The sequence below is a fragment of the Cheilinus undulatus genome, linkage group 9 (assembly GCF_018320785.1).
Source record: "Cheilinus undulatus linkage group 9, ASM1832078v1, whole genome shotgun sequence".
Taxonomy (NCBI): Eukaryota; Metazoa; Chordata; class Actinopteri; order Labriformes; family Labridae; genus Cheilinus; species Cheilinus undulatus.
The window spans coordinates 41,771,213-41,790,818 of NC_054873.1; the positions used below are offsets into that span (position 1 = coordinate 41,771,213).

The window sequence follows — 19,606 nt, forward strand, 5'->3', positions numbered from 1 at the left end:
CTCACATTCAAATATCTGCAGGTTAAGTTGATTAGGGCATAAAATAAAAATACTGATGAGAAACAGTAAAATAATTTTGGTATCTCCCCTTCTTTTGTTCCATGTTTTCTTTATCTAGTGATAATATACAGTATGTGTGCAAAGGACATATGTTCCATTGCTGGTCCGTGTCTTTTCTCCCAAAGCACTCTCTGCTCTGTGGGCTCCTTATTTAACCCCTTGTTAAAGTTTACTTAAACTTTTTGTGTTATTCTCTAGGTGTAGAGGGTATTGCCCAGGCATACTCTGCCTGTCTCCCCCACATTCGCTTCTACGGCCCAACAAACTTTGCTCCAATCATCAACCACGTAGCACGTTTTGCTGCCCAGGCACTCCAACAAGAAAAAGCAGCGGTAAGTAAAACAGCTGACATTTTTCATCTTCATATTTATTTCATGATTATTACTTAGCTGGAACATTATGATGCAGACTGGGAGGAATTACTATTATGTTTTTTACTTGTGGAGTTGTAAAGACAGCCAATGACCCTAACCACAAACACAACCAAACCATGCCTTAACACCCAAAGCTTATCACAATTTTACAGAAAAATACAATTATTTTCTGTGGACAAGTCTATTTTTAAAAAATGCATATATTTAACTAATTGGCAGTGGGAAGAACAATTTGAGAAAAAATGTGAATGTGTGTCTTTATTAAGAGAGAAATAATCATTAATCAGTGCATGGCTGTGCTGCCTCAGTAGCGTCTTCTCTCAAATGAAAAGAAAAACAACTTTATCAGTGGAAAAGCTTCTTTACTTTATTTTCACCTGCCTATCAATAACAAGTTAAATAAAGAGTTATGACTGTGTTTGGTTTTAATTAGTTTTCAGATATACCCCAAAATACCCAAATTATTCCTTATCACACTAAATGACTATGTTTTTCAGTTCACTACTGACAAGTCAGTAATGGCTCGATGGCTCAATGAAAACATTACTGTACCTCTGAATAATACCTAGACATGCAAAGACAAAAACGAAGCATGTTTTAATAGTGAATTAAGGGTAAAAATCATGTGTTTGGTTTCTCTTAAAGGTTGTATTTTATATTCTTCTCTTGTTGCTCAAAGGTCCTGTGTACATTTTGCATTATTAATGCTTTTTAGGTATTCAGATATTCTTTGTTTGAGTGTTTGTATAGCGCCAATTCATAAATTTATCTCAAAACACTTTTCAAAGAAGACAGGTCTAGACCATACTCTCTGTTGTGGCCTATTAAAATAGATTAGTGTTAACCATTAATATTACAATAAAGATTATACCCTATTATAATAAAAAACAGTGTTAATGACCATGAGCACAGCATTAGCAGTATTTAGCCCTGTTATAGTGGCGACATAAACCCTCCCTAACTACAGGGCAGGACTGTTCAGCAGACCAGACTCATGTTGACAGCCTCTGCCAAACCTGTGCTGAGGTTGGAAAGGACAAGAAGGACGGGTGGAGAAAAGCAAGAAGAGGAGGGGGACAAGAGAAACAAAAAAATGACAAATAAAAGACAAATTTCTGGCAGTTGTGGCCATAAACTTGATTCCCACTTCATAGGAAATTGCTCTAACTTTATTGACAATGGTAACAATATGGGAAAAGTTAGTAGTAACAGCTAGTTAGCTGCACTGTAGGTCCGAATCTTGACCATGTATTTACAATATGCCTTAAGCAAAGAGGACAACAACAACAGCCCATACATTATTTCCATAGTCTTCTAACTGTGGCTTACTATACCTACATTCTGTGTGCAATGAAGCCGCTGGCGATAAGAATAAATGAATTACAATGAGCTAAGGTACTAGCAGCGCCTCTCTAAAGATAGAATATGTAGAATTTTTGCACTGAAATGTCTGTATAAATCCAAAAAGGGACCATTTATATTTTCACATATTTTGCTCTTAGAGTATCTTCAATATTTCCTAAAGTTTTCACAGACAGAGAAATTCCCACTATCTTTAATTGTAATAGAACATGTCTTTTATGAAGGCAGCCATCATTGACCACCTCTGTAATATGGACTCCCTCATAAGGCATTTTAGCTGAAAAGAAAATCAACTATTTGTTTTTATTCCGAAATTCTTCATGTCAGTTTCTCATTTGTCCCTCATTTTTTTAAAGGAGGGAGAAATGCACTTGAAATGCACTTCTGCGTTCACACTTACAGCGTGAATGTGGAAGTGGATTATTCCGTTAATTTTTCCCTCATTATGAGAAACGTATAAATGCCTTATAAGGTGCCATTTTTTTTAACAGAGTCCTCAATTAAGAACAAGAGGCGGAACTTCCTAAAAGTTGAACCTTTGTCTCGTTGGTCCACAGCATATATTTCCAAAAGTCTTGGGTGACATCAAGATGTTTTTTTTTTTTTGGTAAATGTGAGATGAGCCTTTGTCTTCTTTTGGTCAGCAGTGGTTTTGACCTTGGACCTCTCCCATGGATGCCATTTTTGCCCAGTCTCTTTTTACTGTTGAATCATGAACACTGACCTTAACTGAGGCCATTGAGGGCTGCAGGTCTTTAGATGTTGATCTGGGTTCTTTGGTGACCTCCTGGATGAGTCACTGAATTTTGGTAAGCTATCTTTGGCACTCCTGGTAAGGTTCACCACTGTTCCAAAGTTTTCCCCATTTGTGGATAATGGCTCTCACAGTAGTGGCTGGAGTCCGAAAGCCTTAGAAATGACTATGTAACCCTTTCCAGGCTGATAGCTGTCAACAACCTTGTTTTTCATCTGTTTTTGAATTTCTTTAGATTGTGGCATGATGTGTTGTTTTTTAAGATCTTTATGTTACCTGAATGTCAGACAGGTTCTATTTAAGGGATTTAATAATTAACAGGTCTGGCAGTAATTGGGCCTGGGTGTCGCTGTGGAATTGTGGCAAATAAAATAGAAAAATAAGAAATTAGTAGGGGAGCAAATCCTTTTTTTTATTATCACTGCTAAGTTTCTCAGGTTTACAGCTGGAGAACAAAGAAAATGGGTGTAATTAGTCTCTTACAAACAGAACAAAACCTTTGAATAACAGCATGCTGTAAAATTAAACAGACTTGTTGTCTCTCGATGTTCTTTCTGATTTGTTGTTAAGTTTATGTTCTGAGGTTTTGGGTAAGTTACTGAATTTGGTTTTGGTCATCCGTATAAATTTGTGCAGATATATACTTTGGATCTAGCCACCACCCTTTCTTCAGAAAGAAAATCCAACTGTCTGAGGACCTATACAGAAAAAATTATGCATTATTGTGACAAATTAACACAGACTTTATAATTTTTACTCATTGTAGCTTAACAAAATGTGCCTACACACACTTGTTCTTGCTGAGAGACACACACCTGTGTTCAGAGTATCAGGTAAAAGTATGCTGTTGTCATAACTTCAGGTAATATGTGCAAATCTAACTTCAGCTGCAGAGCCCACAGAGCCTCTGAGCCCAGGTAGAGAGCCAAAGCTGCAGATCTACAAACGTTCATCAAATGGCACATGTCCCAGTGTTGTATTTATCCAGTGGCATGACGCTTCCCTAAATCTGTAGAGAGTGCATTAGCTGGGTATCATTATACTCTCACAGTGCTTTTTGTGCCTAATTGTACCCTGTCACCCTGTAGAGAACAAAAACATGAACCAGAGACTCACAGGATGTATTCATCTGTGTGCACGGTGCCACAGTCCTTTTGTTTCAGTAAGGAAATGATTATAGAGCCTTTAATGTTACAGTAAGTTCAAACTGGAGTGAGACACAAGAAGGAGAAACAGTCAATAAGATGTGACAGCTACAGCAGAAGTGTATTTCACTACAAACTATGCCACTGGTTAGACTGGTGTGTGTCTGTGGAGGGGGAAGTAGGAGTGGGTGTTGGTGTTGCAGACTGGAGGAATCGGCTGCTCCTTTCCTCCCTGTTCCTCGGATAATGACAAAACCTGTGACTGCGGACTCTGTGACTGTGTACAAACACACACACATGCTGCAGGCCAGAGCAGTGTGTGAGCGGCCCTGTCTGTCTGTGTGATAATGATTCTGTAATGAGCGCTGCTGTTAGCACATTAAAGAGACAGGCCTCACAGCCCTCCCTGGGTGTGTTTTTTTGTGTTAGCTGTGTGCGTAATGAGGAAGCATGATTTTGTTCCCAGCAAAATCAATTTGAGTCACCACATTGTTCTTGTCACAGGACAAGCCTTCACATTCTAGTTTGCAGAAGCAAGTTTATGGTGGTAGAGTGATACTTGGCTGTTATTTCTAGCTGTCTATCAGTCTGTTAGGGGAAGGATAACATTTCTGTACCCCTGTTGACACAGTTTCTCTAACTCAGACTCCTTCTCTGGTCTCTACACTCAATAAATAGTCTCAGACCCTGCAACAAACTGAATAAGGGGATAAAAAATCATATGATATTTTTAGAACTGAAACTTTCTGAAACTGTCACATTCATTACAGGTCAGTCAAAGCAACAGGAAAATGAGGTAGTCACACATGTAGTAACCCACGCTCAACAGGAAGGCAGTGCCATAGTTTATGAACAGTGGAGCTTGTCAATGGGTAAAACTCTTGCCAGAGAGTGCAAAAACAGCCTCTCTAAAAGTTTGGGCATGGCTCTTTGCTCTTGTTTTAATAAAGAAATGCTCAGTTCTGATAAAACTGCCGCTATACTATAGCTACATCTGAGCTAATTGCTACACCAGCAGCAGCCATTGCTATTGGCTTTTAGTATGACCTAACCCCACTACTGCTACTGCCTCATTCTCCTCAAATGACGCAGTTTGGTCAAGTCCATTCTCAGACTGGGACCAGTTGTTTCAGACTGGAACTTTGCAGACTGGATATGTCTAATGACAGGCAAGGAATCTGGCCATCCATCGGCTTTGCAAGATTTAAACAGCACACCAGAGGCTGTATTTATAAAGCTTCCTTGTACAAAGAGTCATCAGCAATACCTAATTATAATGAAACTTTGCTGCAAGGTTTTGTTATAAGTGATGGTACTGACATCATATACTTTAACATTTGAATTATTTTGACCTGGAATATCTATGTAAGAAGGTGCAAATGTTTATACAAAAAATGATAACAATAGTCTTACAAGAATATTCAACACAGTGCAGTACAAAAATGTGAAATATCTGAAAAGGTGTGGGAAGAAATGCACACCGATTTAATCCCACCCCTTTTTTATTCATTGACTGACACTAACCAGCTTCAGCCTCCTTTCAATCAAATACTTAATTCTGCATAATAAAGCACATATCTAATCACCCTCATTAAAAACACAGGCATCGCAGTCATTTTTTGTTATCAAAAATATAAGTCCATGACTGATTTTGGGGGTGGGGGTCTAAACTGACACCCTAAAAAGCGAACTTTCTGTTGTTATCCACCAAAAGTGGAATATAAACCAAAAACAATTACCATCAAAACAAACATCAGGCACACAGTTAGAGTCAAACACCCCCTTCATCCCTGTACCTTGTGAAAATATTCCTTTATAGCGCTTTTAAACCAGATAATGTTTGGAAATTTGAGCTCCACATTAACACTGTTTCATAGTTGTACCCCAGAAAAACACGGGTACAAAAACATCTCATTGTACACCCACTAACAGTTTAGAATTTAAATGGTCTCCTTAAATCATAACTTCCCTCTCTTTATTTGTGTATTCCCAGGTAGTTGATTATTTTGAGCCTTAATATGAGCAGTTTGAAATTCTACCAGATATGACAGTTTTGATGAGGTTATATAAACTTGTCACTTTGCAGCACACCTTGCTAACACCATGTTGCTTTATCTTTAAATAAATTTAGCTTTTGTGTGCTGTGTATAAGTGAGGTTTTTAACCCAGAACACCAGATAGACAGTCGACTGCATGGCATATATGTGCCTGGTATAAAAGCCATTAGGGTGCCATCCTGAGCGCATGGCAGCCGTCACACACCAAACCTGCACCCAGTCTGAAATGACCATCAGACTTACTCTGAGTGTTACTCAATCACTTTAAAGTTTGGGTTAATTGCTAGAATATTTTAAGCAAAGATAGAATCTCTCTGAGAGGATTCTTAGAGTCTTTATGAATATGGCCCTGTGTTTTGGTAATACTGCAGCTGCAGAAGCATCATTCAACTTCAAGAGAGGTTTAAGCAAAGTGAAGAGAAGTGCGAGTAGCAGAGAAAGAACAAAGTTTAAAGAATAAATCTGTGATGGCATTTGTTATTAGGGCTGCACAATGGATTGCAATTTCAAAGTTACTGCAATATGAGAATTAGTAATGTACACATTAAATGAACTTTAATGAACAAATTCAAGTAGAAAAAGTACTACTGTTTTACTCAGCAGAGGTATGCACATTTTATCATCAGAATGGGGGCCTGAGTATTACAGCAGCCATACTCTTGAAGTTGTTAGATGAAGCTTTAAGCTTGCTATCAGCCACACTCAGACTAACTAGTCCCAACTTGGAGGCATATAAAGATGTTTTTTTTTTTTTTTTTTTGGCTTATTTTGTTGGAAAACAGGTTGCAAACAGTTAAACCAAAAGCTTATTCTTCAAAATTAGTATAATCATCATTGTCCATATCTTTATTGCAGTATTGAGCAGTATAATTGTACATCACATTTAGTCAAATCTCACAGGCCTAAGATAAAAGCAGACACAGGTATGAAATAATAAAATCAAATCCACAACATCTTTTTGAATAACATCCTGTATTTGTAATAGTGTAGTTTATATCACAGGATGAAAACATCGCAGTGCCTCTTTTTTTCTCCTTCAGCCCTGTTTTATATACGTATGTGAAAAAGAAAATAATGGCCATGCTTTAGGATCTCGCAGTCTTAAACACTGTGTCTTTGTCCCTTTCCAGCCTGATTCACTGCAAAGTGTTCAGTTTTTCTCATTCTTCTTTATCTCTTCCTGTTGTTCTCAGGATTTCGGATTTTCTACCAACATTATTTTCTCAAGAACAGATGGCGTGCTCAGTCATATGAATGGATCCCAACCTGCTATAATGCAGAAAAGCTTTCATTCTGCTTTCTGTTTTCTCCCAAATACTGTTTTTGTTTATCTCTCTGTCTACTTCTCTGTTGAGAATCCAGTCTCAGCTTTTCACTCATTCTTGACACTTTCTGAAATGTTTTTTATTATATCTATTGTGTCACTCTTCTTACAATTACTGACGACACACTCATCATGACTGTACTCCTCACCTTTTTTCTTGATGCAGATTACAGTCTATTTTGATAAATTTATGCTTTCATCAGTTTTGTTGTTTTCTCTCACTACATCTCTTCTTCCCTTATCTCTTCTCTCCCACAATCCCTTTTCCACTTCGCAGCAGTACTTCACTCTCCTTATTATAACGGATGGTGTCATCAGTGATATGGATGAGACACGTGATGCCATTGTACAGGCATCTAAGCTACCTATGTCCATCATCATCATTGGCGTGGGCAATGCTGACTTCGCTGCCATGGAGTTCTTGGATGGAGACGCCAGTGTTCTGAGGTCCAGCACAGGAGAGGAGGCTGTTCGGGACATTGTGCAGTTTGTTCCTTTCAGGGATTTCCGTAATGTAAGTATTTGTTTTAAGGTTGTTACATAATAAAAAGAAAAAAAGTAACAAAAAGAGAGAGAACTAACAGATCAGTCCAGTAAAACATTAATGCACAAGAATCAGTGCTAAACATAAAGATACAGAAATTATGCATTCTCGTTTACCTCAATATCTTGAGACACAGCAGCTGTTTGAGTTGTTCCTAAAGTTGGTCTGTGCTGCTTTTCTGAAAAAATAAAATTAATGGCTAAACATGTATCTCCTACAACCACTGATGCACTTTCATCTTACAAGATGTAATATACACGTGTGGCAGAAGCAGAGTAGAGTTAAAGAAGGAGTGACAATCAGCACTTAGGCAGAGATAACAATGGGTGACAAAGAGTTATCCACATCTTAACATGTTATTGTGTGTCTGTTGTTTTGCTTCTTTGTACATTAAAACATATCTTATTTGTACATTTTGGCATAATAATGAAAAACTAAACAAGAATACACTGAATACATTTGTTTGGAGAAAGTCACCAGTTAACACAGTAGCAAATTAAACTAAAACACTTGGTCCGCTACATTCATGCATAGAGGTAAATGTTACTGAAATGGAGTGCAGAAGATGAGTCCACTGATGGCCACTGCCATCAGTCTGAGTTGATCTGAGGTTACAGTTGATTATTAATGTTACAATAAAAGAGTTTTGATCTCAGATTTACTATTAAAAAAGCTCCTAAAGTGTTGCCATTTTTGTAGTTTACATTCTATATGTCATTTAGTTTTGTACTGTCTGTGCTCATTTGTGTACCCTCTAGAGGAATCCTCTGTTAACATGCATCATGTATAGGCATTTACGTATATTTACAATGTGAGGGCATTTTTATTAGGGCTGCACGGTGGATAGCAATTTCAAAGTTACTGCAATATGAGAATTAGCAATGTACACATTAAATAAGTTTGTATTCATCACAGTGAAAAACATAAAGTAGAAAAGGTACTACTTTTTTACTCAGCAGAGGTATGCACTTTTTATCAGCGGAATGGGAGCCTGAGTATTACAGCAGCCATACTCTTAAAGTTGTCAGATAAAGCTTTAAGTTTTCTATCAGCCACACTCAGACTAACTGGTACCAACTTAAAGGTGTTTAAAGATGCTATTTTGGATTATTTTTTAAAATAATAAAATTAGTTTTTACTGGTACATACATTTTTGTCCTTCTGTTCTTGTAACTTCCCTGGTATTATTAATCCTGATAACAGTTAAAACTGAATATCAATTGAAGAAGCACAAATTAAAGTTAATTTAATTTAATTTTAAAGAAGATTTAGATAGAGCTTGGTGTGTCTGCTGGCACAGGAGAACAAGGGGTTTAAATAATATTGAAACAGTCAAATAAGAACATCTTTCTATTTATTAAATTTTCTCCTTTCATAATTCCTCTTAATGTGAGTATTCAGTCTACATGTCACTAAAACATTGTTATCCACTCTCTCTGTATCTGACCATTCTTGATTGTTTTCGCTCTTGAATCATTTCACTGGAGAACAGCTGATCTCGAGCTCAGTGAAGTCTTCTCTGATTAATGTCATATCAGTGGGCTCAGACTTGTTTTGTCACCAAATCAATCACTCCTAACAACACGTTATGGTAGTAAACCTGTTAATAAACAGGCTGTTGTTACTGTGATAACTGAAGGCTTCCTGAGTTTTAACTAAGAAAACTGTTTATATTTGGATCTGTTTGTGTCTGTGTCCTTGAGTTTCTGTGAGAGAGCAGCATAAAAGCTAATGGACAGATGAACACTGACAAACATCTGAAAACAAGATACAGAAGTCAATTCCAATCAAGGTTATAATAGTTTTACATTTTTCATTAGTTTTTATTTTTATTTTTGTTTTAACTTCCTGGGTTCAATTTTAGTTTAGTTTTTATTGGTTTTTGCTGCTGGTTTGTTAGTTTGGTTTAGTTTTTATTTTGCAAAAAGGCTTCATTTTAGTTTAGTTTTTATTAGTTTTATGCTAGTTTTAGTTTTTTTTTCAGATACATGTCAGAGCTGAGTGAAAATGATACATTTAAAAAAAATCATGTTCATACTACCACTGTGTGAAGTGTTAACCAATCAAATCAGGCCATTTTACACTCCCCTTGGGTGCAGGTGCAAGTCAGTATGATTGTGTCAAAGACTAAAACTAAACTAAACTTTGTCTCTATTTTTATTTTATTTTAGTTAGTTTTGTAAGCGCACTACAGTTTCAGTTAGTTTTTTTTTTTTTTTTTAACTTAGTTTTTATTTAGTTTCAGTTAACTGAAATGACTTTGGAATGTTAGTGTTAGTTATTTAGTCAGTTTAAGTTAACTATAATAACCTTGATTTCATAAACCATAGGCATTTATAAGTCATTTAGATTTCTGTCTGCTTGTCTTTTTAAGGTCATAGAAAGTCTTTTGTTTGGATTTGTCCCCTTACCCTACAGCATATTTACATAGGGTATACCTAATTTTTGGGATATCACTGTAAGAAATTTGCATATGAACCTTGAAATCATGATTATTGAGAATAATATGCACTATAGTCTGTTTACATTTGATAGTCCCTCATATGCTCTGACAGCTGAACAGGCTCCAGTGAAGTATTAACCTCTTAATAACCATTTACCGAGGTTCTACTTAATGTTTTTGCTGTGCCACTTCAGTTAGTTGTGCCATAGGGATTTTACCTAGCAGTGTCAGACTGCCTGAGTGTGAATGTTTCACCAAATGGCAGCCTGTTGGTACTAGATTATAGCACACTCTCTATACAACACAAACACAGGAGGGTTTGCTAGATAAGGAGAGCTGCCTGCTTATCTCAGACGAGGCAGAGACACTCAGAAATGTGTTATGTGCTGTGTTGATATGCACACATTCAAAATAAAGAAGTTAATGTGAGTATCCATACAAGTGGGCTGCAGGTGAGTACATGAGCTAATTAGTGGTTGCAAATTGTTGGCACAATGTGCGCATGGGATACGTCTTATTTCATTTTTGTATTTTTATATTGTGAGACTTTTGTATGTGTGGGCTGGTGGTGGGCGAGCTGACTTCCTTTGTAGTAGGCGGAACAGACAGTGCTTGCTGGCTTCATTCCAGTTTGTTGTTGTGAGCGTTTGAGACAGCAACAGACATGATAGAGAGGAAGAGGGAGAAATGAAGCTGTGACAGAAAGGAAGCAAAATAATGAGACTGACCTAAAATAATACGCTGCACTGGCAGGTTAACTCTGGCTACTTTCATCTTTATTTGGTGGTCATTAAATACCCTTAAAGCAAGTTACAACTTATTTTGTACTTTATTATCTTTATTGAACCAGTGCAAAACTGAGTTTAGTTTAAGTCAGGAAAACTGATTTTTTATAACAAGTTCTATTCAGTGGTGCAAAAAAGTGACAAAGAGAATCAAAATTAGAAGTGAAAGAATAGCATGTCTGAATTTAATCTTAGACTCTGACTGGAAGCCAGAATAACAGGAGTATAAATTGTTGAAAACACCAGGGGTTCTCAGTTCATCTTCCATATGCTCTGTGTCTGTAGAAGTTAATGTGCCGTTATGCTCTCTTTCTGTCAGGCACCCAAGGAGACCCTTGCCAAGTCAGTCCTGGCCGAGCTTCCTCAGCAGGTCACCCAGTATTTCAAACAGCGAAATCTACCTCCCAGAAACACGACATCAGAGTGAGACAAACAGAAGCAGAGAGCCCAGCTGCCGTGCTATTCATCTGCTGAATGTCTCCTCTCTTTGACAGCAAACTACACAAAAAGAAAGTGTGCAAATTAGGTGAGAACAACAAAATGTTGTAGACAAAACACTCAGACATTGGAAACATCTCTGCTGTTATATCTGCCAAGTTGTTACTGGTTTATGATTTTGTGTTTTTGTATCGAGCTTACAGGTCTCTGAAGATATTGTATTAAGGATGTTTTATGTCTAGAGTGATGGACGGTGTCTTAAAATGATATATATATATATATACATACATATATAAATATGCAGGTTGGCCTTTTTTTAGATTAATAGAAAATCATCTGATTAATGAGGGTGTATATTTTTGCTTTTGCATGTGTTTGTCTTGTGATTGATACCGCGTGGAACATACAAGTCTTTGGTGTAAAGTCCCCTCTCTAAGCTGAACTTTATCAGTGCCCTTCTGTGGTCATATGGATCCTTTTCAGGTAGCAGATCAGATGATAGCTGTTTGCTTTTGTGCTCTCTTGTGGTGAACTCACAGACTGAGCCTGAATATTGTACTGTGTCCTTTTCCCTGGTCTGTCATCAGGGAGGAGATTTTAATATTTAGTCTTTAAGCCCAGTAGTCCAAGAGGGAAGTTTCAATACTTCACCGTATTTATTTAGTCCAAGAAGACAGAATCAGGGGAGGATGAGCTTGTTGTGGCAGCTGTAGCACTAATACAGGATATACTGTATGTTGGATACTGTGCGAACTCATTTTGCTGTTTTTCAAGGGACCATTTGCTTTATCTTGCAAATCCATCCATCCATCTATTATCTATGATGCTTATCCCGTCATGGGTTGCAGGGTTCAAGCTGATCCCAGCCGCAAATCCCTTGATTATTACCGACTTTGGTCGATCCTGCATGTTGCCAATATGTACTTACTGTTTACAAACCGATGCTGATGATAACAGAGGCATGATTTTTCCCTCGATTTATGTATTTGTCAGATTTTGTAAATATTTTAATGAGATTCTATTGAAAGGGACTGCAGTGTTACATGGCACAGGAAGTGCCTGTAAAGGTTTTTAGTCAGAGTTTTTAACAGTGGAATTAAAAGAGGAGTTTCTGATATGCATATATATCGAATGTATATTTATATGACGCTGTTTATGTTCTGATAAGCCAATGTTTGAACATGTTTTTAATGTACTTTTTATGCAGTGCAAAACTGTGCTCTTTAATTACTGTGTATTACTGTGCATCTTTGTACTAAATGTGTCGCTATTGATTTTATAAAGTTGTGTCTATGTCCACACTCAGGTTAATAAACTGAAGGAAATGTCACATCCTCAGTCTTTGTGCATATAAAACCATTAAACACCACTGATCAGAATGATCATAGATATCTGTGGAGACTCCGCTCACACTGGTTGAAATGAGCTCTCAGTAGTGGCATGCTTTCCAATTTTACTCCTCAAAATATTGAAAAGTTAATCACAGTTTTTGTTAACTACATTCATTCAAACATAGCTGCTAGTTTTATGTAAACGATGACCAGAGGCCTCAGCCCAAAAATTAAAATATCAAGTAAAAGTTAATTTTTTCCCATGACATGCTTCAGAAATTTAATTTCCATATATTCTAGATTCATCTGCAAAGTGAAGCATTTCAAGTCATTTTTGTTTTTCAGTCTTGATGATTACGGCTCACAGCCCATTAAAAACCTAAAATACATTATCTCAAAATATAAGAATATTGAAGAAAAGTCCAATTTGCTTAGAATTCCGGAGCCTTTATCCTCTTACTCTGGTTCACGGCTGCATTCATGGGGAAGACTGCTCACTGGACAAATAGACAATCACTGACACCCTCCACGAGGAGGGTAAGCCACAGAAGGTCACTGCTGAAAGGGCCGGCTGATCTCAGAGGCTGTATCAAAGCATATTCATGGGAAGTTGACTAGAAGTGCACAAGCAACAGGGATGAGCCTTAAGGGCTCGTCAAACCTTAAGGATGAACTGGTTGTTTTAAATGTGCTGTTGGTGAACAGGGCTTGAGTTCATCAACATCAATTTTGGATGTGAGGAATCAATCAGAGCCGAGGGTCCAAGTTTGAGAATTTTATTTACAGAGCTGTCAATTGGTGTTTCTGTATTTCAAACTAAAGGAAAAAAGAATATAAACACAATTGATTGTATTCAAACAACAACATAATGCTCATTAATTCTTGACTAAATCATCATAACATTAAAAAATTTAGGGTTCGCTCTGCACAGAAGTACATAATAAAACAAACGAAAATGCATCAAATTAATAGCATCAAACAAAACTCACTTCATACGCATTTGACAGCCAGGGTGAACGTAGATCTTGTCAGCAGCAGAGCAAACTGAAAGGTGCTCCCTGGAGTTCTTTATGGACTCCTGATTGGGCTGAGAGTGAATTCACCTGTGGCTGAGTGCTGCAGCCAGCAGGTACACTTTGGACATAGGGACAATGGAGTTAGAGCCTGAGTTAGATCTAGAAACTCAAAGCAAAGATAAGAGAGGGCATAGGAACAAAAAGAAAAGGAACAAAAATAGCTTGACCAGTGAAGAAATCCAAAAGACGAGAACTGAAGAAAAGTACGTAGTGGGTATGTACTGAAACAGATGAGATCTTTAAAGTTCCCCATGTGGTTGGAAAGTTTGTCAGAGAGAAAACTGGAGAGGTGTAGTCCATATGGATTACCAGAGGGGGTTTAGTTATCATCCAATGCTCCTTAAAATGACAAGGCCCCAAAAATAAGGCCATTTGTATTGGGCTGTGTTAATTTTTATTCCTCTTGGTGCTCAAGGCAGAAAGAAAGGAGTGATCAGTGGCATGCCACTGTCAGCTGATGTAGTGAATTATTTAGACACTGGAAATTTAAGTGACGCAAGATGAATGACCAGGTTCAAAGATAAAGAGAAGGAGAACAGCAAGTCTGTGTCTTTCTTTTAAAGTGTTTTTGGACTATGTGTGCTACAGAGTAAGGTCGTTTGAGAGAGCTGCTGTGTGCAGAGGAAGCAGGAACTGTGGTAAATGTGGAAAGAATGACTGTGGAAATAACTGTAATGTACAGAAAGATCAAGCATCATGCCTCCACTGCAGTGGAAACCATTTTACAGGGGCTGTGAAAGAGAATAAAGGAAGGGAAAGTGACCAAAATGAGAGCTGAAGAAGGAATTTCGTATGCTGAAGCGTGAGAAGAATGAAGAGGACTGAACACAAAGTCAGAATAAACGTGAAACTAACAAAGATATCTGTAGGCATACAAGTGAAATCATAACGGATTAAAACATTGCTGGATGCAGCAAAGAAATTCTTGAACATTGTGGACATTACGGGGAGGAGTTAGATACAACCCTGACGAGTGTTAGGGTTATAGAGCTGTAACATCTCATGAAGGGTTTAAAGATGGACACTAACCAGATTACATAAACTAGTATTATCCAGTAGGTGGCGGTAATGCAAAAACACACAGATGTCGACTGCCATAAAAACGATATAAAAGAAGAAGAAGCTGCAGCCAGCACAGGTGTGCCTGCTACTCCTTCATAAGGTCAGAGGAATCACAGCAGCCATGAAGGATAACAGTCATGTTTTTAGTGTTGAGCCAATCCTGAACCATAGATGTCATAAGCTTCTCACCTGGGCCAAGGAGAAAAGGACTGGACCATTGCTCCAAAGTCCTGTTTTCAGATTAAACTAAATTTTGAATTTCATTTGAATAAATTAAAAAAAATTTGAAATCAAGGTCTCAGTGTCTGGAGGTAGATCAGAGAGGCACATAATCCAAGGAGCTTGAAGTCCAGTGTGAAGTTCTCACAGTCAGTTGTGGTTTGAGGTGCCATGTCATCTGCTGGTGTTGGTCCACTATGCCTTATCAAGTCCAGAGTTAACGCTGTCAGCCGTCTGCCAGGAGATTATAGAACACTTCAAGCTTCCTAGAGAATCCCTAGGGGATTTGTCAAGAGGGAGATGAGAGACACCAGACTTATCAACACAGATGAGCTGAAAGCTGCTATCAGAGCAGCCTGGGCTTCTTAACACCCCAGCAGTGCCACAGACTGATTGCCTCCATAACATGTTGCATAGATGCAGTTATTTGTGCAACAATAGCTCAAACCAATTTCTTATTGCAGAAATGAGCAAATAAATCCTTTTTTTGTATTGTTTTGGGATATTCTAATATTTTAGTGAGCTGTAAGTTGTTATCATTAAGATTAAAACAAAAACATATTTCATTTTGTATGAGATGAATCTAGAGTGTAAGTACATTTCACTTCTTGAATTAAATCACAGAAAAATAAACGATATTATGACAATAATATTCAATTTTTTTGAGATACGCCTGTATTTCCATTTACCTTTTAGGAAATTTAGACATAATAATGAAAAACTAAAAAAGGAAGACTCCTGTTTTCATCAGCCTGTGTAATTATGAAATCAAAAACACAGTCAACTTTAAGGTACCGGTCAACACAGTCACTTATTCAACCATTACATCTGAGTGTGGAGGAAATTTATTGTAGAAATAGTGCAGCAGTCATAAGTATGAGCAGATCAGATGTTACTACTGATTACTTGAGTGTCACCACATTTGTAGTTTACATCCTACACATCAGGTCGGTGTGTACAGCCTGAGCTTTTGGGTTTACTCTCCAGGTATCCTCCAGTAACATGCATCATATAAAGGTCATCTTGTTTACAAGAATGCTCATGATGCCACCAGACACATATGTGACGCAGCATAACCTCTAAGATCTGATTAGTTCATCCTCAAAAGCGTAGGTCTGTGACAAAAATCCCTCTTGAAATAGTGTGCTGAGTGCTCACACGGTTAAAGGTCACATTAGCCCTGATCAGTGTGGACATTTGTGGAATAGTTTACTCAAGCTTTTGTGGCAGATTTGAAGATCCTCCCTCACAGCGTTCCACATGGATCACGTTCTTAAGGATGGCCTCAGGTGGACAACCTGAAAATACAAAGCCTCCTGTCCTCGCTGTTTCCGGTGTGTAGGCATAAAACAAAACCACCACAAAGAGATGCTGAAAAACAGAGACAAAAAGTGACGAGACAAAAAAATTCAACAGAAACATGAAATGAAACAAGAGAGAGATGCAAATGACCAAACAGAAACACAAAACAACCAAATACAAAGAGAACAGATGAAACCAATAAATATGTGGGTGGTTCGAGAGGAACACCAACATCAATTTTTTTCTCTCTCTCTTTTTAAAGATGAAGGGATAGTGAAAAGTGGCTAAATGCATCATACCCCCCCCCCCCAAAAAAAAAATCTGCCACAGAAAAAGCCCTAAAAGGTGATAAAAGAAAGTTTCCATCGCTCCACCTTTCTTGGCTTGTGTCGAGTTCTTGGTGCTCTGCTGTACATACCGACTTACTCAAACCCTGAACTGATATTTTCTGGGTATGCAGGCCCATAGCCCTGTCTTTGAGACTTTTTTAAAACTATTTGACTTTCCACAAACATTACCCTCCAGTCTTATCATCAGTTTGAGTTTTAGAAGATTTTGAGCACACAGTAACAGGTCCTCTGTTCACTAGAGACAAATACAAACTTCTGTAGCTCACTGACACTGAGGGATGACGACATGATGATATACACCGCTTTCCACATTATTAAGCAAATTACATTTTTCTCTTATTTTCCAAATATTTATGCAAATGACAGAGTATTTTTCAAGTCATCAGCCATTACAGCATAATTCAAATGTTTTTGAACAAACTTCATAATGATAACCGTTATTTTTTTTTAAATAAAAACCTCAAAATGCACTTTTCTACATTATTAAGCAGGCCACAGGTTTCAGCAATATGGGAAAGAAAAAGGATCTCTCTCTGCTGCTGAAAAGTGTCAAATAGTGTAATGCCTTGGACAAGGAATGAAAACATTCGATATTTCATTAAAAATTTATCGTGATCATGGTACTGTGAAGAAATTTGTGGCTGATTCAGAGCACAGATGGGTTCGTGCAATTTAAGGCGTAATGAGGAAGGTTTCTTCCAGACAAATACATCAGGTTAAGAGGGCACATGCTAAAATGCCATTACAAAGCAGCAAACAGGTATTTGAAGCTGCTGGAGTCCCAGCCTCAAGGTGTAGGATCCTCCAGAGGCTTGCAGTTGTGTATAAATCTACTATTCGGCCGCCCTATCCAATGCTCACAAGCAGAAGTGGTTGCAGTGGACCCAGAAATACATGAAGACTCATTTTCAAACAGTCTTGTTGACTGATGAGTGCTGTGCAACCCTGGATGGTCAAGATGGAGGAGGAGTGGGTGGTTGGTGGATGGCCACCATGTCCCAATAAGACTGTGACGTCAGCAAGGAGGTGGCAGAGTCATGTTTGGGCTGGATTCATGAGGAGAGAGCTGGTAGGCCCCTTTAGGGTCCCTGAAGAAGTGAAAATGACCTCGACAAAGTATATAGAGTTTCTGACTGACCACTTTCTTCCATGGTACAAAAAGAAGAGCAGTTCCTTCTGTAGCAAAATTTTCTTCATGCATGACAATGCACCATCTCATGCTGCAAAGAATACCTCTGTGTCATTGGCTGCTATGGGCATAAAAGGAGAGAAACTCATGGTGTGGCCCCCATCCTCCCCTGACCTTAACCCTATTGAGAACCTTTGGAGCATCCTCAAGCTAAACATCTATGAGGGTGAGAGGCAGTTCACATCAAAACTGCCATTCTGGGAGGCTATTCTGGCAAGTTCAATGGATGCAAGAATAGTGAGGTTAATAACAAAGAAGAGGTCTTTATGTTAACATGTAACTTGGCCTGTTCACATGTTTTTGATTCCAGTAACTATGACCTCCTAATGCTGCAAATTCAAAAATGACCATTTTCAGTTCTTTACAACCAAAAAAATGTTTTAAAACTCTGTTGTGCTTAATAATGTGGAAAAGTGCATTTGGGGGTTTTTATTAAAAAAGAAATAATAATAATAATAATAATAATAATAATAAATAAATAAATAAATACATAAATAAACAAATAAATAAATAAATAACGGTTATCATTATGAAGTTTATTCAAAAACATTTGAATTATGCTCTAATGGCTGATGATTTGAAAAATACTCTGACTGTCATTTGCATTAACATTTTGGAAAATAAGAGAATGTAATTTGCTTAATAATGTGGAAAGTGGAGTAATTTCACTTGAGCATCCATCTGGTTTTTCTTCTCCATCAGCTAACCAAGCTCAGTCACAGAAGCACATTTCTCCTGCCAAGGTTTTAATGAGGACTGACTACACATTCCAGAATCCAATAAGCCAAATTAGTTCAATTTCACAGTAGTCGATTTAACACCTTCATTTCATGGCCCAATTAGGTCTGGGTCAGGAGATCTTTTAACTCCAGTTAATTGGGAGTCTGGTAGTCTGTAGAGACTTACATCATGATGAAGTTTTAAAGGTGTCAAGATTTCCACCACTGTCTTGATATGTCAATCCTGTACAAATAACCATAAAAATTTTAATGCACTTTAAAGCTCACTGGGAAAGTTGCATTTCAATAAAATCTATTTGATAAGTTTTATTTGCTAAATCTGTGGTGTGCCACTGAATCAACCAGACAGCAAAGCATAAAAATGATATGAGCTACATATCCACATGTGGTGAGTTAGGATCTGGTCACCCTAGCTGGTGGGCTAGATCATAAATCTACTCACCTTTGGTTGTTAATTTTATAACAATCCTTTCTTCCTAAACCAGTGGAGTGAAGTGACAATGTGCAAATACTTCAGGCCCATTTGTAGGTGAACTATGAACTGAATATGTAAAATGGTCTTCTACTGTAACGTTTTATCCTCTCATATCTGCACTCAAATGTTGATAGGAGTGCTCTGGAGTGTTCTTAGATATTCTTGTCTAAGAACAAATCACAGGTAAGAAAACTATGAATATCAGAATCTTTTTAAAACCCCTTAAAGGTGGTTTAAGAACAAATTTCCTCTTAGAGAAGAAGGACTGGTTGATGCCCACTGCTGTAGACTCTAAAAAACATCTGCATTTAAAGCAGCACTATGTAAGCCAAATCAAACGTATTAATAATGCACATTTCATATGAAAAACATGAAACTCAATGTGATTAAAGAAGAGTTGGCAACATACATGAGAAAACTTTACTAAAACAAGACAGAAAAAAAAATAGAAAAATGGATAAAATGAGATCACTGCACAGTAAATATGAGCATGAGTAAATATTTGAAAGTAGAAGTTTATTTCTGATTCAAATATTGTGCAAGATGATCTCCAGCTACAGAAGATTCAGCCTGTGT

At 37.5% G+C, this 19,606-nt stretch overlaps 1 protein-coding gene across 2 annotated transcripts in view; it reads left to right on the forward strand.

Moving 5' to 3' along the window:
* Positions 1 to 12,581, forward strand: part of cpne2 (copine II) — a 73,630-nt gene extending 61,049 nt beyond the window's left edge. Inside the window, exons 14-17 of one of the 2 annotated variants that reach the window (XR_005992351.1) lie at positions 259 to 392; positions 7,354 to 7,590; positions 11,168 to 11,374; positions 11,490 to 12,581. Coding sequence is in view for 1 of the 2 variants with exons in the window: in XM_041795595.1 (XP_041651529.1) it covers positions 259 to 392; positions 7,354 to 7,590; positions 11,168 to 11,275 (479 nt within the window). In the remaining variant the exon portion in view is untranslated. Of the gene's footprint in view, positions 1 to 258; positions 393 to 7,353; positions 7,591 to 11,167 lie in introns of both variants that reach the window. The other variant, XM_041795595.1, reaches the window with a different exon arrangement.
* The last annotated feature ends 7,025 nt before the right edge of the window (positions 12,582 to 19,606 follow it).